We start from the raw sequence: 25,035 nt of genomic DNA, 5'->3' as shown, positions 1-25,035 counted from the left end.
TCAGAACAAAATCAGAAATTCCCAAACGATAATCAAATGAGCCTCCGAATCCCAAACACGCAATCGGATCAAATCTCATATCCTTGATGTGACCAAATACTGGGTAACCAAATATCCAACACCGACCAAAATCTGAAGCAGCTCCACCAGATCCAATAACTCCTAATACAGCAGTCGGTGACCTATGACTAAGATGACCCAAATATGTCGAACCTCCAAAACTAGAACCAATGCTCGACAACCAACGCTGATCCTCCTCCAGAAAGGAACGACCCATCGAAACTTTCATCTCATCTCGTCGCCCCAAAATCTCCACACCAATGAAGTATCTCCTATTGCCATGAGCTCGACACAAATGCAAGAAAGGACCCCTACCAAAGCTAGAACAACGAGTTACCTTTCTGCCAATACACTTCTTCCAATTGTTGTTGACTACTAGGACTTTAAAACCAACGGGATTTGGTTGCAACCCACAAATGCCTAGTACAATCCTCAACATAGAAAACCAAAATACCAATTACCTTCCAATGATACCTCATTGGAAGGCCCCAGAATGCCTAAATGAACACCAAATAGAAGACCCCTCAATCATCAAATAGAAGTACCAAACTCCACCTCGGTCTCCTTGCTCATACCCACGTACTCAAAGGACTTTAATATGCAGGTCAATGGCACTTCTCAATAATCCACTACACCGTATCAACAAACAAATAACCCAGCCTCAAATCCTTCTATCTCGGCCAACTATCTCAAACCACCAACAAATGAAGAATAGATCCAAACTGATAAAGGAAAGAATTTTACCTCCAATTAAAACCCTAACAAGAGTCTCTAAACTATCTCACCCCGCACGACGGTAACAAGATCCACAAATAGGAAAAACCTCACCTTTATCTCCAAACGAAACACTCAAAGAGCCTCCTAAGTGATCTACTCATCCAAATAGCCCAAGTACCAACAAACCAATGCGGAACAAATGAAGAATAGATCCAAACTGAAAAAGATAGAGTCGTTACCAAAAAAGATCCCACATTTCTCACCAAACGAAGCCCTAGCCAAACTTCCAAATTGATCTACTCCTCCAACTAAGACAAAATCCTAGATCTAGAATCTGAAGCTCTGATACCAATTGTTGTGCGCGGCGCGAAAGCGGGACAACCAAACGGGCGTGCTTCGAGAACCAAATCGAATATCGAGATAAAGGCCAAACAAATCAAAACAACGGCACAAATCCAAACACAATAGTTCTACATGGTTCGACAAATTGCCTACGTCCACGGGGTAAGAAGGGGATTGGGTTTTCACTAATAGAAAAAAAGAGTACAACTTGAGATTACAAATCACTCGAAGGAACAAACTAATCTCACCAACAAAGCTCTTAATCTCTCCAAATAAACCCTCAAACAATTGCTCAGAAAAACTCTCTTTTTCTGCGCTCCAATATCCCCAAACTAATCTCCAATCCAAGCCAAAGAAACCCTAATTCGTATGTTGGTATTTATAGCAAAACCAAACCTAAATTGAACAGGAAATCAAACATGGGCCTGACCCGATACGCGGTCAACCGCCACGGTCGACTGCGACAAACGACAGAGCCTGAAAAACTCCTACAAGGTTTGGCGGTCGACCGCGGCGGTCGACCGTGACAAACGACAGAGCCTAATATTCGCTTACAGGGTCTCGCGGTCGACCACGGCGATCGACCGTGCCAAAGCCAGACTCCTCCCAGAGTCTTTGCACGTTCGCGGTCGACCGACCTTACACCGCGGTCGACCGTGAAGCTCCAAATGTGACTCCTGCAGTCTTCAAAACTTGTTCTTCATCAAATCGTTCGCGGTTTCTTCAGTTGCCAAACACATTATATTTTAGAGTGTAGGAGTCAATCAAGATGACAAGAGATTGACTGAGAAACCATAGTTTGAATTGTTATGCCCAACGGATGTCCATTGAGAGCGTCTAATTAGTGATTAGCCATTGGAAACCATAGTTTGAATTGTTATGCCCAACGGATGTCCATTGAGAGCGTCTAATTAGTGATTAGCCATTGGTACTAGGGGTAGATGGGCCTATGGTCCTCGGATGTCCATTGAGAGCGTCTAATTAGTGATTAGCCATTGGTACTAGGGGTAGATGGGCCTATGGTCCTTAGGAATATGCCTTATATGTATGCTTATACATTGCATCTGAAATTTTGAAACATTTTTATAAGAAAATTGTTTTTTTTCAATGTAATTTAATGGAGTTTAGCAAAAAAAATTCCATGGAACTTTCATTATCGGAGATAAAGTGGATTCTAATTTATTAAGAACTAACATAGGAACTAAATTACAAGAACCCCTATGATTTGAAGGATCTATCGACAATTTCAATAATCTGACGGACTAACCCAAATTATATAAGACTTAAGGGAGCAATCTCAATAATTTGAATAAATTGCAAGAACGCCCAGGGTTTAGGTGGTAGGGGTCAAGAATGAACTAGAACTTCGGTCTAGGAATCCTCATGCCTTGCCAAGGTTTCTCTCGTATCCAGAAAACAATTCAAGGAGTATGACAAAAACTCGAGAAATGAAGTTTAAAATGAATAAAACGAACTAAATTTCAAGGTCAGGGGCAAAAGTTCTTTGGGTAAATTTCACAAACTCCTTGAGCTTCAAAATTAGTTAAGATCATCCCTTAAACTTTGGGGAGTTTCACAAAATCCGTCCTTTTGAATTTTGGAGCAATTTGTTTCTAGGGTTCCTTGGGGAAAAGAGGATAGAGAAAATGAGAAAAAGATAAAGATTGTGGGATTTATTGAGAGAATTGAGTTACTTCAAAAGTTATCCTTTGTAGGTGGCTTGGTGGTTGAAGCTAAGGATCTTGGCTTACAAGACCAATGGTCAATCCGTGTCTATTCCCAATTTTTAATTATTAGACATTGCAACATTTGTCATATTCACGACCTTGTAAAGGGAGCCCTAAGGTTTACATGTACTATAAAGCTTGAGACATTAGGATTTGGATCTCTCATTGAAAACTCCCACATGTGATCAGTTAAAAAATGGTTCTAGATCGGGAGTGGTACTCGTGTGCAACATCTAAAGTTCGGAAGAACTGTGAGCAAAGCATCCCAAAAGCTCACGGAAAAAATTTTAGGTGCTCCTTGAGCAGTTCATGGGGATTTTCAGAAGCCTACCCAATGCGCTCACATATTTTTTGTCCATATGAATTTGGGAGAAGGCCAGTCTTGGACTTAGGCCCATTGATCCAACACTTCTCCTTCGAGTCCAAGGCCCAGAACCGCCATTGATACGTGGGACTAATCTTCCCACGTGTCTCTATTTTCCTACTTTCCTTAAGATGCCCTCAATTCCTTCTTAAACCCCCCCTCTCTCCCTTCTCTCTCTCTCTAGATCGAAATGGCGACCAAGCTCCCCCGTCTACTCTCCTCAGTCCCCAAATTAGGGTTAGGGTTTCAAAGCAACCACCGATCCCTCTCCCCTGCGATCTTCGCGTCGACGAGAGATCTGTCATCCTCAGCCCCAAATCAACCCTCGGAGAAATCGATGGGAGATTCCCCTCCATCGCCTCCTCCTTCGAATGGCGACAAGGAGAAGGATGAAGAAGAAGATGAAGATGACGATGCTGATGGCGCTTTCGTAAATAAGACAACGGGAGAGGTCGGTGGGCCCCGTGGGCCCGAGCCCACGCGGTACGGGGATTGGGAGCGCAATGGACGCTGTTCCGACTTTTGAATCGCTCACCTACAGATAACAGAGAAGAGAAAAGGTAAAAAAAAATTAGAATGGTTTTCGGATTAATGAGGGGTTTATCTAATTAAGTAATTTACCTTAGTTTTTAATTGATTATGGTGCTTATGCTTACTCTTTTAATAGTGACCCAAAAATAACAATCTTGATGAAATGCAATGCAAGCCAGCAAAATGTGAACTTTGTCACGAATGAACATAACTTAGACTTCATTAGAGTGCTGCCATCACTCAAACTATATATATATATATATGAGAAATATGGAGAAACTTGGTATCAAGTTCTTGCATTGAACTTGATAGTGAGGTGGCCAAATCACCCCCCTACATCACACCTTGAAAATGGAGCCTCTTTTTATAAGTAGGTGAATAGTGATTGATGCTCTCTCTTCAAGGTGTGATGTAGGGTGGGGATTTGGCCACCTCACTACCAAGTTCAATGGAAAAACTTGGTACCAAGTTTCTCCATATTTCTCTCATATATATATATATGAAGAAATTTGTCGAACGCCATGACTTGGACGCTATGCTACGAGTAATTGTGCGAGGTGGAGAGAGAGTCTGCAAAGCTTTGCGAACACCTGATGCAGCTTTCCTGCAGCCTCGGGGGTTCGAGGAGATGTGATGCGACGCTTGGCGAGGATCGAGGCTGTCACGTGCGTCGAGGAGAAGTTCCCGCAACAATTGTCGAGGAAAACAACGAAGAGGCCAGCCCGAGGCGAATCGGGGAGCAAGAGCGCGGGCAGCCGAGGCAAGCGAGCGATCGAACGGTGGAGAGGAGGGCTGAGATTTCCGCTTGAAATAAGAATAAGGGCGAGCGAGACGGCCGGCGAAGAGCATACGAGTCGGGCAAGAATACCGTGAGTGTCGGCGAAGGAGAGGAGGCCGAGGGCTGAGAGTTTGGTCTGAAAGGAGAAGAAGGCGAGAAGCGGCGCCGAATGGGGGCAGACAAAGAGTTGGACGGTGACTGCGAGGCGGGCGCCGAGGGCGCGGGACCGCTGGCGAGAGGGGAACAAGCGCGACATCTGCGGGGCGGGCGGATGAGAGGAGAGAGGAGAACTGAGATCTCATATCTGATTTTGGGGTGGGGGTGTTGATTTTTTGGGGGGCTGAGAATGAAAGGAGAAAGTAGAAGGGGGTGGAGGATTAGGTTTTGGGTTATTTTGAAATGGAGGGCGGAGATGAAAGTAATGAAGGGCTGAGATTGTGCACCCTTAGATGGAACCTAAGAAGCCTCCTTAGGTTCTCTCTCTCTCTATCTCAAGGTTATCGATAGCGGATAGCGTCACGTAGCGGTGAGGCATCGCTAAGGTTATTTCGGGCTATTGCGGTAAAATAACGGTAAAAAGCGCAAAGTCAAATAGCGGTCTAATTTAGATATGTATAAATACTAAAAAAAGAAAAATTAAAAAAATTTTAAGAAATCTAAAAGTACATATTGGATGATTTAAAGAGATCCTAAATATGAAATAGACATGTAACCATCACGTAATACCGAAGATGATTGGAGGAGTTAAAAAGTCGTCGTCTTCGAGAAGAAGAGTTTAGCGGTGACAGGACTGCCCTAAGAGGAGCTTACGGTGAAGGAGGTGATAGGAAGTATCAAGGTAGGTGTCAGAGACTATGAGAGGTGGCGGGAGTATGCTAAAAATCACAGGAGACAGTGAAATACAATGGTCAATGGTTAAGTTTAATTTTAAAAAAATACGCCTCAAACCGCTTTTAAATAGCAGTCAAAAAGCAAATTTCGAATGCAATCGCTCACTATTTACCGTTATGACACACTATTGACCGCTTTTACGAACAGACATATTCCGCAATATGTCACCACTATTGCGCGATAGCGTAGCGGGCGATAGCGTCGTGGGTCTCTCTCTCTATATATATATATATATATAGAGAGAGAGAGAGAGAGAGAGTAAAACTCCTATCCACTTAAGTGGATAGGAGGCCTTGTCCACCAAACTTTTTATCCACTCATTTTGTCTCAAGATTTGTGCCATCAAAAGATGCACAAATCTTAAAAGATTCTTCATATCTATCATGGATCCCAATGCAATATCAACGGCTAAAAAAGTTGGTGCATGACTTATTCCTATCCACTTAAGTTGACATAACTGTAATCTGACCCATCATTTTTCGATCGATACTCTTTAATTTTTAATTTGTGAAGTCATGACTGAAAACACTGCTGAAGTATATTTCAAGTTTTCGTCTGTGTATATATAGACGATTCATGTACACGAGTGACTTTGATGGATGATTTCCAGTTCATGTACTTGACGTCGTACATATTGTTTTATAAACTAGCGTAGATTTGTTGATATTGTTTTTCTGCATGTTTCGGTAATCAGAAAATTAGACGATTAAATCCTCTGGACTGAAACTTTTGAATGCATTAATCTTGAATAATATTATGTGCGTAAAAAAAACTTATGTGATAGACAATTCCAGGGCTGCAGGAAATCTGGTAGTTGAATCTTGGAATGGTCGAGGGTCGTCGTTGAATGAAGACAAGCAGAATAATAGCAGATGGAGGAGAAATGTATGGAAATAGTTAGATTATAGTTGGCTTTGTTTAGGATACATTAGATTAAATAATCATTATACAGTAACAGCTGTAATAGCTTAAGCAATCGAACAATCGCAAATTGCTTCCGTAGGAAATTCATTTATGAATTGTACTATATTGATTAATGATCTATATGTGGAATATGTATTTCTTGCTATGAGTATTAGTTTGTGCTCCATGGAAATTTTGTTTCTTCTCAGATATATGTTCTTAAGCATTCGTGTGATGTTCCTATTAAACTGTACTAGAAATATCCTTGACTTTCGACCTGGCGTACTTCAGTTATCCTGGTAACTGTCTTTCTCAATTTATGAAGCATATTGTAAGGGCACAACTGTGAGTATCAATAAAATTAGCAAGGTATAGTGTAGCTTGGCTGGATATGTGAGTTAGGAAGGTCGGAAAGTTTGCGTGAACAATGACAGTGTACAGCTTTATGGTTATGAAGGGTGTCCACATTTGTATCAACTATTTTAGGGTTATGTTAAAAGCAGAGAATCATGAGTAACATGGATCGAGGTTTTAGATGAATATGAAACACTTTCTGTGGCGCTACTAATAGATGAGGCCTACATGGAATACTTTGATGAATGGTTCATGGTTATCTGTATGCAACCCACTGGAGTATTCTCATTGCATAATTCAAGTCACACAACTTGGAAATCAAGGTTATGGAATGGTTTAGTTTATCTGTGATGCAGTTGTTCAATTTTTTCAACCGCAATACGTCTTTGTTACTAGTCCCATGTTGCTGCAGGGGATGATCATTCTGCCAGTCCACAATCAAAACTTGCAATTGCTTGTGCATTTTAATACCTTATGGGCTTATGTAAAAATTTGTTCCTCTCCTATGTGGGGGAACAAGGAGATTCTATTGCACATGGTTTTAATTTTAATGTTCCATCTTTTGTTTAATAATAATTTTAATGTTCCGTCTTTTGTTTAATAACAAGTGCCTATTGTTTCTTCTTTTCATTTTTATGGTTTTTTATTTTCATTTGTTATGGTTTCGCAGACTACATGGAGTTTTGATCTTTCATACACTTCCAGGAGTCCTTTTGTGGTGGCTGCAGCAGTGATCCAATTCCAGAAGAATCAATAAGTATCTTTATCCTCGATTATTAGGGATGCTTGTATGTCGATAACGAAGATTTGCTGTTATTTGTACAATACACGTTGGTAGATGCTCAGCAATAATCCCTATATGTTGGTAGATGATAATCCCTTGAAGAAGAAAAACTCAAATGGGTCTATTTTTAGAAAAAAAATTATGAACGGGCTTGTTTAGAAAATTTCTTCTAATCCCTTTCATGTCATTTCACTTTTATCATTCAGATAGTTGTATTTCGGCTAAAATACCAATTTAGCTTATAAAGCGATACCGTCTAACCAATGAAGCCTACAAAAGTGACGCCGGCGATAATAACACCTATAAATTGACATATCTTACCGTTTACACCTACTCTAGCTGCTAGAGTTTTGATTTGAGCGAGAAAATTGTGAAGTTTTGCATATATACTCCTCATATCTCTCATTTATAAATTTAACATTCAAATTGAAATATTTGCATAAAAACTCTACTCTTTCTTTCTTCTCAACCTCTCTCTCCTCACTCCCCTCCTTCCCTTCCTCCACTCCCTTCTCCACTTTTAGTTAATGTTTGAGGGGAGAGGGGAGAGAGGAAATGAGAGGAGGGAATGGGAAAGAAGACTGAGATGAGAGAACAGGGAAAAGTTGAGCGGAGAAACATGTATGGACAAGGATGGAGAGGAGGAGGTGAGGATGAGGATTTTGGAAAGGAGAAAAGGGAAGAGGGAATAAGAGAGAGGAGAAGAGGAGGATGAAGCTGATAGTGCGCGCGCGCGTGTGTATAAGAAAGGGGAGAGGGAGTAATTTTGGGAAGGAGTGAAAGTGGAGTTTATGAGAGGGGAGAAGAAGAGGATGAAGGAGATGATAGGGAGAGATATTTGTTTGGGTTATTATTATTATTATTATTATTTGGGTGGGGTGGGGGGAGTATAAAAAAATGATTTTAAAATGATTTTTTTATAAATATTTTTAATTTTAAAGGGCAAATCAGTAAATGTAAGTAATATGGGGGGTGTATGTGCCAAAATCCATAATTTTCCCGCTCAAATCAAAACTTTTTGATGACCAGAGGAGGTGTAGATGGTTAAGTGTATCAATTTATATATGCTATTATCGCTGGTGTCATTTTTTAGGCCATATCGGTTAGTGGGTGTCACTTTATAAGCTAAAGTAGTATGTTAGCAGTTGTATTTCTAATCTTTTACTTGTGCTCCGTTAAATTTGATACTTATACCCAGATTATGGAGTCCTTATTTCGAAGTCATGATATCACATAATTTCTTTTCTAGTACTGGAATTTATTGACTCCTCATAGTATAACCTAGAGTGGTGTTAGGGGCACACCCCAAACCACACCTCCAACCACACATCTCCTCTCATTCGTTACAGTACTCCGGGCCCCACATGAGTTTTTAAATTTTAAAAACTTATGTGGGGCCCGGAGTACTGTAGCGAATGAGAAGGGGAGGTGTGGTTGGAAGTGTGACTTGAGGTGTGCCCCTAACATTTCTTTATAACCTATGTGAGCTCCGTAATTATACCAGTAGATTGTGGTTCTTATATATTTATTTTATTTAATAAAAACTTATTTGTGTTTATTGTTTGTTGGGAATACTACCCGCTGGGGCTATGCAAAACCCCTAAAACAGCAGAAATACGGTATAGAGAAAAGTACACAAGATTTACGAGGTTCGGCAACTGCCTACGTCCTCGGGAGCCACACAGTAAATTTCTTATTAATCAAACAAGAAATTACAATTCAAGAGCAGATCTTAAAACTGAGATTTCTCAAAATGAACACTGTAGCAACAGTGTTAATAATTAAAGGGAATAATCCCTTTCAATTCTCTTTTGAGAATAAAGAATATTCCACAATATAAATCCCCTTTAAATTCCTCTCTCTTCTTAAATCCTTTTTTTAATCTCCCCTCAAAAGAACAGTTGAGAGCTGGAGATGGGAACGCTGCTGCGTTTTTTTGTCCGTCGCCAGAGAGAGATCGGGGGAGAGAAGCACCATGGCTAGGGCATCGGGGTTTGCTTTTATAGGCGAAACATGACAGGCTGGCGACAGCCTGTCGCCAGCCACGCGAGCGCCCAAGCTTGACGCGAGGGTCGGAGCGCCAAGATGCGATCGTCGGAGCTCCAAAACGCGTGGGTCGCGATCGGGCTGTCGCCAGCCACGCGAGCGCCCAAGCTCGACGCGAGGGTCGGTGCGTCAAGACGCGATCGTCGGAGCTCCAAAACGCGTGGGTCGGTATCCCAAATGCGAGGGTCAGAAACGCCAAATTCGAGCTCGCCTGCTCGAGCTTCACCTGGAACTGCGCCTGGAGTTCGCCGTCGACTTCACCTGAGTCGACGTCCACGCTCGCCTGCGCCATCCCTCGAGCTCGCCGGAGCTCCTCGTCGGAATCGAGGTTTGATCTACACCTCATTCCAACATTGCTGTCATCTTGAACTGTAATCCTTATGTGTCAGAAAACATCGAAGTTGATTCCAACTCTATTATTGTTTTCGTGCTAACCTGTTGCTCTAATTGGTAGCACCAACAGACTAATGATAATTATATCTTTTGAAGGGATAAGCATAACTATAATATCTTGGTTTAGTAGGTGAATATACAAAAGAGTAGTAGTCAATATCAAAGCGCACAGCTGGTGAAACTAAGAACTTCTTAAATAAAAGTAAGGGTTATTGCGAACAAACTCTTGGTAGTGACCCTCAATTGCAAAGAGATTTTTTTTTGTAATTCTATTTATTGTGAATAGACTCCTTATAATTCTACTTATTATGAGTAAACCCCCTATAATATTAGCCCAAATGTGAATATACCTACTTAGTGAACTTTTTTAACTTTTTAAAAGTAAAAAAAAAAAAAGCAATTGGGTGTTTATCCTCATCGATAGAATTATAGGTGGTCTATCTGCCTCTTCAAATATTCTTAACGATTTTAAAAGTTTTTTAAAAAAAAGCACTCAGGGTTCTACTCACAATAGGTACAACTATAAGAGGTTTGATCACAATAAAATGATACTAAGAGGGTTCTGTTGGCAATTAACCCTAAAGGAAACTGATGGTGTCATAGACCAGTACGAGCCTTACCCCTGTTAAGCTTTTAATGGCAGCTATTATTGCCAACCTCAATAAAGAAAAAGCCCTAGCGCCTAGATTTTTATGATACATCATATATTGTGCCCATTATTTAACTTAGCCAAATTGAGTGCCGATGGGTGACATGAACCCAGATGTCAAGTTGACAGAGATGCCTTTGTTTGGCTTTACTTCAGCTCATGTCTATCTTCAGAGAACCATTGATCGACCCTCGATGTGGACATTAATTATTCCCCCCAGTCATTCTCTCCACCACTAGATTCTTCCCAACCCCCATATATGACATTAACACGCGCATAACTTCAGTAGCAGTAGCAGGTATCTCACTCTCTCCCAGTCATGTCTGGTTTCATACGGATGTTGATAGTCATGTTATCCGTTCTGGCCGCGATCAGAGCGGTCGAGAGCCACACGAAGACAGACTGCGGTGTGGCGCAGACGGCGTTCGGGATGTGCGTGCCGTACGTCATGGGCGACGAGCGCGGGCCGGTCTCGTCGAGCTGTTGCGCGGCGGTGAAGTCCGTCGAGGAGCTCTCGTCGATGACCTCGATGGGGAAGAGAGGCGTGTGCGATTGCCTGAGGGCGATGATGGCGGAGGTGGGGAGGATAGACGGCCGCCGGGCGTCTGGGCTCGCCCGGAAGTGTGGGGTTCGGACCAGTGTTATACCCACCAGCCTCCGGTTCCGTTGCTTCGAGTAATCTCTCTTAATTTAACGTGCGCTGCCTTTTGGTTGCTTGATACGAGCAGATTAGTTTTATCAAGTGTTTTCAAGGGGTTTTGTCACTGTTTAAAAATTCTTTGATTTCTCCTCTTAACTAGTTTGTTTATTTATTTATTTACTTCTATTTAGAGTGCCATTTAGTTATGCCCGGGGGTTTGATACCTACAGTCTAAAAGACCATGGGGAAGATCCCTCGCTAAAAAAACAACTGAACTTTTCAAATTATCTTTCTCTGTTTGTATTTGTATGCAGGTGTTTTGTTGAACTATATATTACTGATTTTAATTTGCAGAATTAATTCTTAGCTGCTGTTTTCCCGCGATATATGATGGGGACTCTCTTTGTTTGTTGCAGGCTTGCATGAGCAGGCAGTAGCAAAGGGGTACACGGCGTAAATAAATAAAAACAGAGGGTGTGACTGCAGCGTGGCGGAGGACAGCGTGTGTTTGTATGTATACTGGTCATGCTTTCCCCTACAGATAAATGTTGATGATGTTCTGACTCAAGGTGTTGTAGCATGTTTAAATTTAAGTGTCGTTTTAATACCTCTATTTTTAGTTTATTTTGTTACTATAACTTTTTTGATATTGCAATAATATCTAACTAAATAATACTTTTAAAACTTAGATGTAACTGTTTGTGGAAAAATTCGATGTAAAAGAAACGAATGAAAAATTGATCTGTATTCTCTTAAAATCGATTACAATTTGGATTCCGATTACAAAAGAGAGGAGAATGAATTTGATTCTCCCCTTTGTTTAAAACTGGGTTCTTCACGGTAGCAATGGAGTGCCTCCTTCGAATGCTTGCGTCGAATTTGCTCTCCGTTGACGATCCGAATATCTTGATTCACTGGAACAATATCTTCTCCTCACGATTTGACGTTGTGGAGAACTTGTGTGGCAAGTTTTAGAACTCTGATTGAGTTGATAACTCTGAACGAGTTTGAACTCTTGAAAAAGAGTTGATTTGAACCGAGAATCGGTTCTCAAGCCAAGGCCGAAGGCTTCAAGGAATGCTCCAAAAGATGAATGTCGATCTCTCAATCTATGATGCTCCAAGATCTCCCCCTTTGCTGCCAAGAAGTTCCAACAGACCGCTGCCAACTCTCAGATCCAAAAATGCCAGCCTGAACTCAATTGAGTTTATCCATATTTATATGGAATTAAGGGGTGTAACCCCCCTCCCCCCTTAATTCTCTCCATAATGGGGTTGAGGGGGTGTAACCGCCCCCTTAATCTGTAACCGCCCCCTTAATCCGCTCCTAAGTGGGGTGGAAATCCCTCAAATCGTGGAGGGAAAACGGTTCCTGCAACCGTTCAGCTCGTGTTTGAACGAGTCAAACGCCCACGTTGGTGTTCAGGACCCTAACTCCGTGTTTTACACTGGAGACGCGGAGTTGGGTACTCGCTGGGCATTGAAAAACATGGGTCCGACCCCAGCGTTTTAATGTTGTAACGCGGGTCCGACTCCAGCGTTTTGATGTTGTAACGCGGGTCCGACTCCAGCGTTTTGATGTTGTAACGTAGGTTCGACCCTCGCGTTTTACTGTTGACACACGGGGAGGGCCTCCGCGTTTTGGTGTTGATACACGGGGAGGACCTCCGCGTTTTGGTGTTGATACACGGGGAGGACCTCTGCGTTTTGGTCTTAGAGCGCGGTGATGAGTTTCACGTCTTGCTTTGGAGAGATTATCAACAAGTAATCTCTTTTGTCATAGCGTTTGCAAAGATCATTGTCTTGTAATATTCGTGTTGGCTCCTTGAGAATATGAGAGTCGTCAAATTGTAACTCCCGATGTTGATTGTGAATGCTGTTGAACTAGAGCTCTTATCGGTTGTCGTGAATGTCGTCAGATTGTAACCTTCAGCGATCTACGTGAAAGTCTTCAAATTGTAACCTTCTGAAAGTCGTCAGATTGTAACTTCCATCATTAGTGTTTGATGGGGGATAAGCTATCTATTGTGATTTTTAGACAGCCTACAGTAACTGAAACAACATGAAGCTCCAATTACATCTATCGAAACACACCCTTAACTTTTTGGTAGTAGTCATGTTCACATGTTCATTGCGTCCAAGTTCCAAGATTATGATTTGACAGTTTGAATTTTTTGTTGAAAGTTGAAGCAACGATTGGTTTCTTCAAAACTAATAATTCATATCGCAAATTTTTTCAATGTTTTTTTTAATAAACCAAGTTAGTTGAGGTGATTAATGTGAGTACAGTTTCGTATCGGGTAAAATAAGAAAAGGCGATGAGTTTAAATAGAAATTTGAGTCAATACTTAATAGCCATAATTTTTAAGTTAAAATTAATTTTAGGGTTTTTCTATAGATTGCTCATGGGCACTCTATAAAAGAGGAGAGAGAGAGATGATTGAGGAGGGGGCTCACCTGATTTACATTGGGATCCTCTCCCCAATCATCTCTTTCTATCTCTCTCCTTTCTTATAACGTGCCTATGAGCACTCTATAGAAAAACCCTTAAATTTAAACTTTTGTTAATGTAAGGGCTTGTTTGGATTGAGGGGAATGAGGATGAAGGGAAGTTAGGGGAACCATTCACCTCCATTCACCTTGTTTGGGAACACTTAGGAGGTGAAGTTAATTCATCTTAGTTCCCCTTGGTTCACCCCCTAATAGTATAAAATTTGTTACCCCCCAAATTGGGGTGTAACCAAGGGAGTATAAAATTTGTTACCCCCCAAATTGGGGTGTAACCAAGGGGAAGGGAACTCCCTTCCCTTCCTTTCTCTTTCCTTCTATCAGTTTCCCTTCACCCTTTACAAATCCAAACAGGCCCTAAGGCTCATTAATTCTAGATTAATGCTAATTTCTCCCCAACTAATTTGTACAGATGCATTCCGACAAAACCCTGAATTCATTATTGAGCGCAGATTTTCAGTCAATGGTTGCATTGACGCGATAGTTGCTCACACGGATTTGATACTTAATTGTACTGATATGACCCTGAATTCATCAATTTAGAATTGATACAGCGAAACACGTGAATCCTCTCCTGCCACCTTGTATCATTTTTTATGGAGTTTTATTCTTTCAAGCGAGAAGTTTTAGAAGCGTTAATTGCGGATAGATACTTTATAGCTTTACTAGATAGACCTCTTGAGTGATTTTTTTTTTAGAAAAAATCACCAAGGAAACAAAATATGGGACCAAGGAAACAAAATATGGGACCAACGGGAAGGGCAGGTGGGGTGTCATCTTCTAATTGGATAATGAGCTGGTATGACCAACTCATTATGCAATAGGACGTGTTCTCCTGTTAGTCCCATATTTTGAGTCCCTATAGCAAAACCTTTTTTTTAATCATTGAGAAGGTTAAAATAGGAAAGAAAAAAGGTTCTCTCAAGAGACTTATCCGCACTAATAGCGCCATAAGGGCGTGTCTGCAATCGAGATATAGTAAGATGTGTTACTGTTTAATGGAAGAGCTTTGCTACAGTGACCCAAAATATGGGACCAATAGGGGAGACAAGTGAGGTGTCCCCCTTCTATTGGATAATAAGTTGATCATCATTAATGATAACCAACTCATTATCCAATAGGAGGGAGACACATCACTAGTTTGTCCCTCCTATTGGTCCCATATTTTGGATTCTTAATGGAATTGTGCATAAACTTGGATTTACGTTACATATAAATCCGTGCAAGAGATGGAGATAATTAAGCTAGATTCTGATTGACTTCGAAAAACCCTTTTTCACATGCTCAATCTTTCGTATGGCCCTACACATGCTTATGCTTTTCCCTACTTCCGAGTTGTTTCGGGCTCCTGAGGAGGGGGAACATTTTTTAGGAAGTAGAGGTACCGTATAGATGTCACAGTAGCATTTAAGGAAGTAGTAGACATAATTTTTCAATGGAAATAAATAAATTTTTTTTTTTTGTCCAAAAATAGCAGAAATATCCTCCGTTTTTCTTTACTTTACTAACTTCGTAGTTGCTTGCTTCTGCGCGAACAAACATACTTTAGTCAGACAAATTGTTTCGGATTACGTATGAATTGGACTCGCGCCCATTTCATTTTATCCATTCTTGGCCAATTTAAATCGTTAGCTCATAGTAAGTAAACGAATCCTTATTTCTAGGCCTATAAGGCTTGCCTAGGCCATTATTTCAGCACTTGGAAGCCTGAGAATGTCAATTTGGGCATGCCTAAAACATAAAAGTTCAATTGAGGTGAATGAAAAATTAGCGGAATATCATTTAGGTTCTCATCAATGTTTGGAAATCATCAGTGGGGTCCCTAACGTCAACTTAGATCCTTTTTATAAACTTTGGGCAAGCTTCGCAAACGTGACGATAATGTGGCACTATCATGTTAGCAAACAAATTAGTGAGATCCTAGTTTCTCTCACCGCATCAACAAAAATAGTCAAATTATAAGTTTTTGTTAAATTTAGAATTTAACTAAAAATTTTAACGCGGAAGTAGCACAACAAGGCCATGTCTTAGGGTCCAACTATTTACACTCCCAAATAGTAACTTTGGCGTGTGTGAGGACTAAATTGCCCTTGTTTTGGATGTGTTTTGTTAATTTTAGTACACTGTAGAATTTCAAATTTCCTTTTGAAAATTGTGCAGTAGTAATTGCTTGTGCTCCCTTAATTTTGAAAGAATCTTTATCTTTATCATTACATTGTTGTTGTCTCATTTTCGTTTTTCCTTGAGGATCCAATTTTCTTTGAATTCTCGGTGGAGTCTAGGCTAGCCTTTGGGCGTACCAATATTAATTTCTTTCTTCATATTTACTGAAGAAAGCTCAACTCTTCTTATATTTGTAATAAATGTAATCAAAAATGTGATAGCTTGCCGTTTATTCATCCAAATGCAGCATTGTTTCATACTGTTTTCAAATAGTATCGCTGTAGATGCTTCTTATAACCATTCATTGCGGTTTAGTCCTCACACACCCCCAAAGTTACTGTTTGAGAGTGTGAATAGTTAGACTATAATGAATTTTTAAAATCGTTAATAAAATTTGTTTAAGTGTGAGAAATGTTTGAAGTGTTAGACTATAATGAAGGATAATAATAAAATTTATTAGAAAATCAAAGTATTAATCTACTCAACGAAATACATCAATTGTTTTTTCGATCCTAATTAATTGTTCTTTCTTCTTCTTGTTGCTGCTCGACGTTCTCCATCTTCATTGTGGAGACGGTTAAAGTGACCGATCGAGAATGCAAATTGTGCATCTAAACCATCTGCAGATTTGTCGTGATGGTCGTTCCAGTAAAATGCTATGGGTGGTACCGGATGATCCCCTGGTTTCATATGCAACTGGAAAAAAATGTACAAATATTGAAGTTATATTCTTATATAAAAAATTAAAGTTAAAATTCAACTTGTTTATATGATCGTCGACTAGTGTAATTTTCTTACCAAAATCCAATGATCATTGCTAAGATGTCCGCACACCACCTTTCGGGTTGGAGGTCCTTGTGTTTCATCTAATATCGCTGGCAGACAAGTATTTCCTCCATGTTCACTGAATGTCATGAAAACAACATTATATGTTGTTGCAATTACGTGACCGCAATCCGGTACCGCCATCCAGTAATCATCATCCGCTGGTCCATGGTAGTGAGCAATCGATTGGATGAGATTAGTCACATTAGAACTCCTCGCACTCCTCCCACCTAAGATTCGAGCGTACAAGGCGCTTCTATTCTGTAGATCTGCTACTAAGTCTTGTCTAACTTTAACCCAATCATCTTCTGTTCCGTAAATTGCTAGAGCCACCGCTCTAAATCCACAATTTCCGTCTGCCGCTACATCTGTGCATTGATCTATGTATTTTCTAATGTAGGGCGGGAATTCTCTCTCAAATACAGAATTCTTAAAGATGAACGTGGTGCCTTTGGAAGAAGGGGTTGACATTGGAGGCCTTGAGCACGGAGGATTTGGAGAAGATGGTGATACTGGTGGCCCCGTACGTTGGGATGTGCTCATTGGACTCCCCTGTGATTCAGAGATAGAAGCAACACGTCCAGGGCCCTTTACAAATGCATAGGTTGACAATGTTAAATTGAGAATAATAAATTAGTAACTAATATAAATCATAATTTTCAAATATAGAAATTCATAAGTTATGTAGTATTACCTTTTTGTTTGGAGACTTTTTAAATCTGTACTGTTTCACAACCCTCTCCCACGCCGAAGGTACACGGAGATTAGAGAGCTTTTTACCCTTGGTTTTTTTTTAGCAGTAGGAGGTGCAGTAATATCAGGGACTTCTTCGAACAACGTCCTCCTCACTGGATTTGGTGGAGTCGGGGATCCATCCGCGGCATCATTAGGAAATATTGGAAACTAAATATCTAACTTTTTCCAATAATCATGTATTTGATCCAACGGAATGCTATACCCATTTATGATGTAGTACTGAAGCTCATGTGCGCACGGTAGACCATGAGTTCTCCTTAGGTAGCAACCACACGTTGTTGGATCCTGACCCATTTCTTGTAAAACTTGCATTTCTTTCCTTATGAGGCCGAATGCTTTAAACGTGATTGATCTGTTCAGATTAACAAACAACGTATCTCCAAGGGTGTCTGTGTTGGATTTAGTAGCGTTAACTCTCGCTACTTTCTTAATCTCACAGATTTGGCCTTCCATCACCTTGTGAAGTTTCTCCAGTACGGTATCGAATGGGTACCGACCACCATCTAAATGTCGTTTGACGCGATGATGTTCTCCTTCGACCCTGCATTACCAATTGAACTTGAATATTAATTATTAATGTTGACTACATGTAACGATTATTTAGTCACGTAAATCTCACAAGAAGTACCTATTTGTTGTGTAGCTTCCGAAGTGAAAATAATGGTCGATGTAAGCTGACAGGATTTTTTGGGAATGCGGACTAATCCATGTGTCAATGCAGTAGTTCAGCAATGCTCCCCAACTCGAATAATGTGCTGCCAGACGTCCCCATCTATCATTAAAGTCATCTATGGTCGGTGCACTTATCGCCCAATTCCAACGAAATTTAAATCCTTCTGCCGCCTCTTTTAAAAAACCAGGTTGCTGCAGTGCTCGTTGTAGCACGCATTGCTCAATGTGACGGCGACACAAATGATGCCTGGATTCCGGGAAAACATACTCGACAGCATGCATCAAGGCGTAATCTCGGTCTGTTACAATGACATTAGGTGTCACTTGGCTAACGAACAAAGTACGGATAAACTGTAACACAAACCTGCAAAATAATATAACATTAATAATTTTAAATTTAAACGTAGGACAAAATAACTGTACTAAATAATTGTCAATTGTAATTTATAACAACAAATTAACATAATAACAATATTAATGACAATACTACAATAACAATGTTAATAACAATAATAATACTATAATAAGTCCTAATTAAACAATATAATAATTTTCATAACAGTAACAACTCCTAATAATATTATAATAAGTTCTAATTAAACAATATAACAATAAAAAAATAACAATATAATAATGTTCATAAAAATAATAACTCCTAATTAAACAATACTAATAATGTTCAATAAAAATAATAACTCCTAATTAAACAATTCTAATAATGTTCATAAAAATAATAACTCCTCCTAATTCAACAATTCTAATAATGTTCATAAAAATAATAACTCCTCCTAATTAAACAATTCTAATAATGTTCATAAAAATAATAACTCCTCCTAATTAAACAATTCTAATAATGTTCATAAAAATAATAACTCCTAATTAAACAATACTAATAATGTTCATAACAATATTAACTCCTCCTAAATATTCAATTTAACATTATTCATAACATTGACAAACAATTGTACTAAATAATGTTAATTAACAATTTTAAATTTAAACATATGACAAAAATTAAAATTCATTAAGACACAAACCTGTAGTTTTCTTGTCTCTCATTTCGCATGAATGCGTAGGCGATAGTGAACGTTTTGTCCGTACTTGTTGCACCGACCACTTCTAGTAGAGGCATGTCATACTCATTGGTGTTGTACGTACAATCAATCATCATGACTTCCGGATATGCATTCACCATCACAAAAGAAGCCGGGTGGCAGAAAACAATATCTCCAAGTTCGGAAGATTCATCAGCAGTCCGAACGTCGTACATGTAGTTCAATTGCCTGAGTAAATGGATGAAATTATTCATCGGGGTCCGACCTTCTCTTTTCTGGGCACGCACCTTACTGACAGCATTGTAAACTTGTACACGATTTGTTCTCCGGATCAGCCCTTTTCATGGACGCCAACATATTACTCGGGCTTAAATTAAAATTCTCTTGCTCCCTAATAACTTCAAGTTGAATAGGGGATATTTTACCTAAACGAGATCCCACAGCATGAGACGGGAATGGATGGTTGTGTCTCCCCTCCCGGACTTCAAAGTACCAGCGCCCTCCAGGGTACTCCATTCCGTCCAACCAAAATGGACAATTATTTTTTGTCGTTTTAGTGGACCTAGTTCCAGTAACCTTTTTTGGTCTGTATCCGCCACCTTGGCTACATAAATATCGAACTTTGGGCCGTCGGCCGTCTTTTCCCTTCGAATCACGAATTGCCAAAGTAACGTTCCTCAAGCCAGCAACATATCTTACATGAGCATCCATGTCCTCTCTACTAGCAAAACCTCCTTCCGGATTACCGAAATCGGTTGAAATGTCTTCAAACTCTACATATGAACTATGATCCTGGAATGGATCACTTTGTGTTTCGTCGATGACGAATTCAACTTCATCAAGATTTATGGAGTTGTAATCTCCAGAATTCATATTGTTTGTGATTGTAATTGTAAGTGTTTGAGTTGTGAGTGTTTGAGTTGTGATTGTGATTTGAAAAACTTAAACTGTTGGCCTTTTTATAGGTAAAAATCTAAGGGGTCAAAATCAATTTTGAGTGGTGTAATTTATTTTTGAAAAAAACGATTTTATGTAATTTGTGTAAATTGTATTGGAAATTCAAATTAGTCAAAAATTCGAATTTCTGAAAGCTCACTGACCGAGGCAAACATTTAGTTGTGAATTCTTTTTGTCTTTTGGTTAATACAGAGAAATTACAATTGAACTTGTGCTCTCTGTGATAAAGCAACTCATTGGATTCATCCCATGTGGCCTTATACTTAATAAGTTAATATAGCCATATATTTAACAAGGAAAAAATAAATATAATGAATGAATCCAATGTGCATTTAATAACATTCCGAACTTTGGACCTTATCACATTCCGAGTCAAGTGGATTTAGTAACTCTGTGCATTTTAATAACATTCCGAGTCAATGTGCATTTAATAACTCTGTGATAAAGCATACAAAAGGGTATTTTTGGCAATCCAACTCCCAAAATTACTGTTTGGGAGTGGATATAGCAATCGTGCATGTCTTACCAAGTCAGCAAGATTTAATAGATTTTATAGAATGGACTTTGGTTAGGGACCACTTCATACAAAAGGGTATTTTTGGCAATCCAACTCCCAAAATTACTGTTTGGGAGTGGATATAGCAATCGTGCATGTCTTACCAAGTCAGCAAGATTTAATAGATTTTATAGAATGGACTTTGGTTAGGGACCACTTTCAAACATTAAGGATCCATATAATATTTGGTCAAATGCTTTGAGCAACCTCCGCTGAAGTTTTACCAAATAGAAAACTATATCATTTTGGAAGATTATAACTGATAAATACGTTAGATCCTAGGGGGGTAAGTTCACAAGCAGATGACCAGACCCCCTCACACCTTCATGCATGCTAATGCGAATGAAAGGCCATGAAATCCTCATCCCTCACCTTCCCTCGCCCCCATCACAACCTCATGATGCATTCACCCTCTCATCCACCCATCTATAAATCATACACTCAACCATTAAATTACTTAGTTAATTAAATCCCAGCCCTCTCGTTAACTCAGCATCATCATTATATATCAATCATTTCAACCCCCATGGCTCTCCTCCTCAGCCGCCGCCTCCTCCTACTCTTCCTCCTCTCCGCGATCGCTATTTCACCGTCCCAATCCATGTCTCCGACGTGCAAGATGGTGGCGCGTATGATAACGCCTTGCGTCGCCTACTTGGCCGACAGGGCTTGGGCCCCGTACGGCCCATGCTGCAGCGGCGTGGCCGCCCTCAACCAGACCGCGTCGACGGGCTCGGTGGCGGACCGAGTTGCCGTCTGCGACTGCATCAAGTCCATCGCCCCTCGGCTCCCCATGGTTGATCTCAATCGTGCTGCGGTGTTACCCCGCACGTGCGGGCTCAACCTCAATCTCACTCTCTCCCCCACCATGGACTGTGATAGGTATGATAGTTAGGTAGTTGACGTCCAAATCGAATTATCTCTCTGTTAATTGTATTTTGTGATAATTAGATAGTTGACGTCCAAATCTAATTATCTCCCAGTTACTTGTATTTGCGTGTGACGTCAGTGTGTTGCTGAAAGGTCTCCTAATATTTATTATTTGGCAAAGCGAAAAAAAAAACATTTAGAAAAATCATGGGTAATATAGGGGTGCATCTGCAATTAGCATATTAAGCAATTGATTTTCTTCAACTTTTTCGCTCAGCTAATATCATGATGCGTCGTTTGTTATTGCAGCTTTGTGTCGCCGTGAGGGGGAGGCAGCTGGGGATCATGGAGTTGGAGGAAACAGAGCAATGGTTATTAGTGTATTAGGAGGTTAATTAGAGGAAATAACTGTAATGCCGTAGGGTGATGTTAGCCAGGAGAGTGTTTTTATCTTGAATTTGTGTAATAATAATCAGTGCCTTGTGCCATTTTAGCTTTGACTACATTGTTTCTTTATGAAGTTTGTTTTCTAACAGTGTCCCCCTTTCTGCCGAGATTGTCATAATGCGAATAAAATTTGGACAAAGATGGGATGAGCCGAACAAAAATTAACCAAAATTAAATGCTGGTTCCATTTACAGACGTCTCAGCAGTAACTCTCTCCCCCAGCAGTACTCTGAAGATTACATACTTACGTTCTATGGGACAGTCAATATATCCTCATTAACAATGGCTGTCGAGAACTTTTCTTCGAAAAAAAAAAAGATAAAGCCCTCAAATACCATTCTCCTCAAATGGGGTTTTCCCCCTCCTGCTATTTTCCGGGTTAAGCATCTGACCTGGAATCAAATTCATTGGAAAAATCACCCAATATCAGTCATCTGCTTACGGATAATTAACAAGAATGAGAATCGTCCTTTGAGTTAATTTGCACATCTCAGGCTTGCTGCATGTGATAGGGCTAAAACGACAAGGCGCCAAGTACAGGTTACAGAAGTAAGATTCCTTCAAGCATTGAGCAAAGCAGATGCACTTCAAAGACAAATTGAGATGCAATACAAAATACAAAGTACTTACTCCTTCCTCAAAATCGTTGGCAACATTTCTCGTCCTTGCAGCGTGAGATTTGATAGGGGTGAAAACCGCAAGTCCAACAGTTCCTCTCGAACGTACTTTATTCTCTCATCTGAAACAATTACCACAATAAAAAAGAAATTAGATGTGAATGCAACAATTAATTAAAAATCTTACAGATAATAGTGCAATCATTTAAGAGTCATACCTACAAAAATTGGGACTTCGGGTAACTTTTCTCCCCCATGCCTTGCTCTTGGTCCTTTTGAAGGATTTTGAAATGAGGATGAACCAATAGCAGAATTCATACCTACTAAAATTGGGACTTCGAGTAACTTTTCTCCCCCATGCCTTGCTCTTGGTCCTTTTGAAGGATTTTGAAATGAGGATGAACCAATAGCAGAATTCACATCATGTCTGATTTCAATTCTAGGATGATGCTTACAAAATAATGAAATAACATCTGCAGTTAAAAGCCAACATCCTCTCAAGTCTAACGTACGAAGCACTGGTGAGGGACTATACAAAAGAAGCCCTGAGTTTGTCAGCACAGCACCACGAAATCCTAGAATTTGCAAATTTGGGAGAGGTGATGATAAAGCTTGGAGGGCAATATCAGAAAGATTATTGCTCTTCAGGTATAAACATTTCAATTCTCTAAAGAAAGCCAAGGGATATAAAGCCTCGTCTCTAACTAAAGTCTCTTCCAGATTCAGATTTTCCAAAATACTCAGATTCTGTAGCTCTATCAGTGAGAATGTTTTATCCGAAAGAAAACCTGTTATTCCCATAAAAAATAACGATTAGAACACAACATATATTAATCTTCTGTCAAAGTGACAAAATTTTGAGGGAGAGATTTCATACCTTGAATTCCTGTGTGGCTTAAGTCAAGTGTTCTTAAAGAAGTCATCATCCCTATATATGGCAAAGAGGCATCATCAATTGCTGTGTACGAAAGGGAGAGAGTTTCAAGGTTTGACACATGACCAGCCAACAAAGCAATTGCCTCAGAGGTGATCTTGGTCTTGCTGAGATTTAAGTACCTCAAATTGTCTCCAACATGTGCTAAATCATCGATTAAACTACCGCTCATATTGCTTGAGCTGAGATCCAAATGCTCCAGCCGCCTCATATTAACAAGAAAACTGAAGTTGCAAGTGGAAGAGCCAGAAATATCTAAGAAGGTCATACAGCTTGCTTCAACATTTCTAAGAACTTCGCTAGGATCAACAATAGTAGCTCCTGTTAAAAGAAGCTTTGACAAAGGAATTCTAGTTTTGCTTTCTCCATCAAATAAAGCATGGACGGTGCAGTTACTCATGTTTAAGGTTGTGACTGAAGGAAGATGTGGCAACACAGTGACCTTAGTCCAAGCTAGATTCAGGAAGTTCAATCTGGGAAAATTTTCAAGAAGAGCAGCTCCATTGTTGGAAATTTCACTGCCCCATAAATCCAAGTACTCAAGCCCTGCCAACGACTGCACCAAGATAAGAGAATGATCCATAGTGAACATCAACACAATTTCATTAGTACAATCAATGCGGTAAAAAAAATAGACAAATCATTATGAGTTCAAGAATCGAAAACCGCACTATGCTAAATTTTGTATTGAAAGTCACAACAACAAAAAGAACTTTATCCCAAAATTTTGGGGTCGCCTACATGAATCTTATTCTTCCATTCAGTTCTATCATGGAAGCATCATAATATCACTGTTTAACTTTATGGTAACAGAATTTTCAGATAGTTTTCATAAGGGAGGGAACATTCGTCAGGAATTACTGGTAATTGGACCCTCAGAAACAAATGACGTCTGTTGGGAGAACAATATAGTAGCTGAATTGTGAATTTCAGTATGGAAGACATTATATAAAGGTATATTCAAAAGATACCTGTAATGAACCCAGTGCCTTGTCAGTTACAGGTATCCCTCCTAAATCCAGGGTTCGCAGACTTGTAAAATAGGAGAGAGCTTTCACACCCTCAGCACTCATGCCAGTTTCAGATGCAAATAGCTTTTCCAAACTTGGAATAGATAACACATGCTTAATACCAGCATCTGTAACCTTTGAGCATCTTGACAAGTCCAACTCTTTTAAACCATCCAATCCTAAGACCAAAAAGATCATATACATATGAGATCAGATTCATAATCAACTTAATGAATGTAAAGTTGTGAGACAGAACACATGTGATTAGATAGATAAAAATAGATAGATAAAAATCTGTAACTTGATGTCATATAGTGTGCATCCATTTAAGGATAAAACGACATTAATATGCACTAAAGAGCATGGGATATGGGTGGGTACACAACTATTGAGTATCTTTACAATTTTATTTGTTAATTTCAGAAACCCCCTAACATTGTAGGGTTTTGGAGATAACTCCCTGAACTATTTTAATTCAAGACCCACC

The 25,035-nt window shown here is 39.8% G+C and overlaps 4 protein-coding genes and 1 long non-coding RNA gene across 8 annotated transcripts; 2 read left to right on the top strand and 3 right to left on the bottom strand.

The window, feature by feature from the left end:
* LOC109844462 lies at positions 3,329 to 11,695 on the top strand. 2 transcript variants are annotated; one of them, XR_002248036.1, is made up of 3 exons: positions 3,329 to 3,770; positions 7,338 to 7,532; positions 11,596 to 11,695. It is a non-coding gene; the product is annotated as an uncharacterized LOC109844462 (long non-coding RNA). The 2 variants fall into 2 exon arrangements; XR_002248037.1 differs by lacking the exon at positions 11,596 to 11,695 and having other exon boundaries at positions 3,334 to 3,770; positions 7,338 to 7,537.
* On the bottom strand, positions 16,336 to 17,384 carry LOC109845433. Its single transcript, XM_020414684.1, has 2 exons — positions 16,648 to 17,384; positions 16,336 to 16,545 (listed from the first exon to the last, which is right to left on the bottom strand). Exons 1-2 carry the CDS (start codon positions 17,215 to 17,217, stop codon positions 16,366 to 16,368), a joined length of 750 nt encoding a protein of 249 aa, XP_020270273.1. The 5' UTR covers positions 17,218 to 17,384; the 3' UTR covers positions 16,336 to 16,365.
* On the bottom strand, positions 17,578 to 19,445 carry LOC109846020 (PKS-NRPS hybrid synthetase CHGG_01239-like). Its single transcript, XM_020415242.1, has 3 exons — positions 19,140 to 19,445; positions 18,059 to 18,466; positions 17,578 to 17,971 (listed from the first exon to the last, which is right to left on the bottom strand). The coding sequence occupies exons 1-3, from the start codon at positions 19,409 to 19,411 to the stop codon at positions 17,578 to 17,580; spliced, it is 1,074 nt and encodes a 357-aa protein (XP_020270831.1). The 5' UTR covers positions 19,412 to 19,445.
* LOC109844810 (non-specific lipid-transfer protein 1-like) lies at positions 21,125 to 22,043 on the top strand. The gene is made up of 2 exons (XM_020413960.1): positions 21,125 to 21,552; positions 21,850 to 22,043. The coding sequence occupies exons 1-2, from the start codon at positions 21,197 to 21,199 to the stop codon at positions 21,863 to 21,865; spliced, it is 372 nt and encodes a 123-aa protein (XP_020269549.1). The 5' UTR covers positions 21,125 to 21,196; the 3' UTR covers positions 21,866 to 22,043.
* Positions 22,053 to 24,761, bottom strand: LOC109844809 (internalin-I-like). 3 transcript variants are annotated; one of them, XM_020413959.1, is made up of 6 exons: positions 24,510 to 24,761; positions 23,482 to 24,094; positions 23,009 to 23,392; positions 22,823 to 22,906; positions 22,618 to 22,726; positions 22,053 to 22,501 (listed from the first exon to the last, which is right to left on the bottom strand). In XM_020413959.1, the coding sequence occupies exons 1-6, from the start codon at positions 24,750 to 24,752 to the stop codon at positions 22,426 to 22,428; spliced, it is 1,509 nt and encodes a 502-aa protein (XP_020269548.1). In that variant the 5' UTR covers positions 24,753 to 24,761; the 3' UTR covers positions 22,053 to 22,425. The 3 variants fall into 3 exon arrangements, with proteins under 3 accessions (XP_020269548.1, XP_020269546.1, XP_020269547.1); XM_020413957.1 differs by having other exon boundaries at positions 22,823 to 23,392; XM_020413958.1 differs by having other exon boundaries at positions 22,053 to 22,379; positions 22,823 to 23,392.

The sequence above is a fragment of the Asparagus officinalis genome, chromosome 6 (assembly GCF_001876935.1).
Source record: "Asparagus officinalis chromosome 6, Aspof.V1, whole genome shotgun sequence".
Taxonomy (NCBI): Eukaryota; Viridiplantae; Streptophyta; class Magnoliopsida; order Asparagales; family Asparagaceae; genus Asparagus; species Asparagus officinalis.
This window is presented reverse-complemented; position numbering and strand designations above follow the sequence as displayed.

Coding starts and splice junctions, on each gene's coding strand:
- LOC109845433 (XM_020414684.1), bottom strand. CDS start 17,217: ATGAGCACATCCCAACGTACGGGGCCACCAGTATCACCATCTTCTCCA. Junction 16,546..16,647: donor GCAATGATCATTGGATTTTG/GTAAGAAAATTA, acceptor ATTTTTTTCCAG/TTGCATATGAAACCAGGGGA.
- LOC109844809 (XM_020413957.1), bottom strand. CDS start 24,752: ATGTATATGATCTTTTTGGTCTTAGGATTGGATGGTTTAAAAGAGTTG. Junction 24,095..24,509: donor AGGCACTGGGTTCATTACAG/GTATCTTTTGAA, acceptor ATCTTGGTGCAG/TCGTTGGCAGGGCTTGAGTA. Junction 22,502..22,617: donor CCAACGATTTTGAGGAAGGA/GTAAGTACTTTG, acceptor TTGTCGTTTTAG/CCCTATCACATGCAGCAAGC.
- LOC109844810 (XM_020413960.1), top strand. CDS start 21,197: ATGGCTCTCCTCCTCAGCCGCCGCCTCCTCCTACTCTTCCTCCTCTCC.
- LOC109846020 (XM_020415242.1), bottom strand. CDS start 19,411: ATGAATAATTTCATCCATTTACTCAGGCAATTGAACTACATGTACGAC. Junction 18,467..19,139: donor GAGAGACAAGAAAACTACAG/GTTTGTGTCTTA, acceptor ATTATTTTGCAG/GTTTGTGTTACAGTTTATCC. Junction 17,972..18,058: donor GGAAGCTACACAACAAATAG/GTACTTCTTGTG, acceptor TTGGTAATGCAG/GGTCGAAGGAGAACATCATC.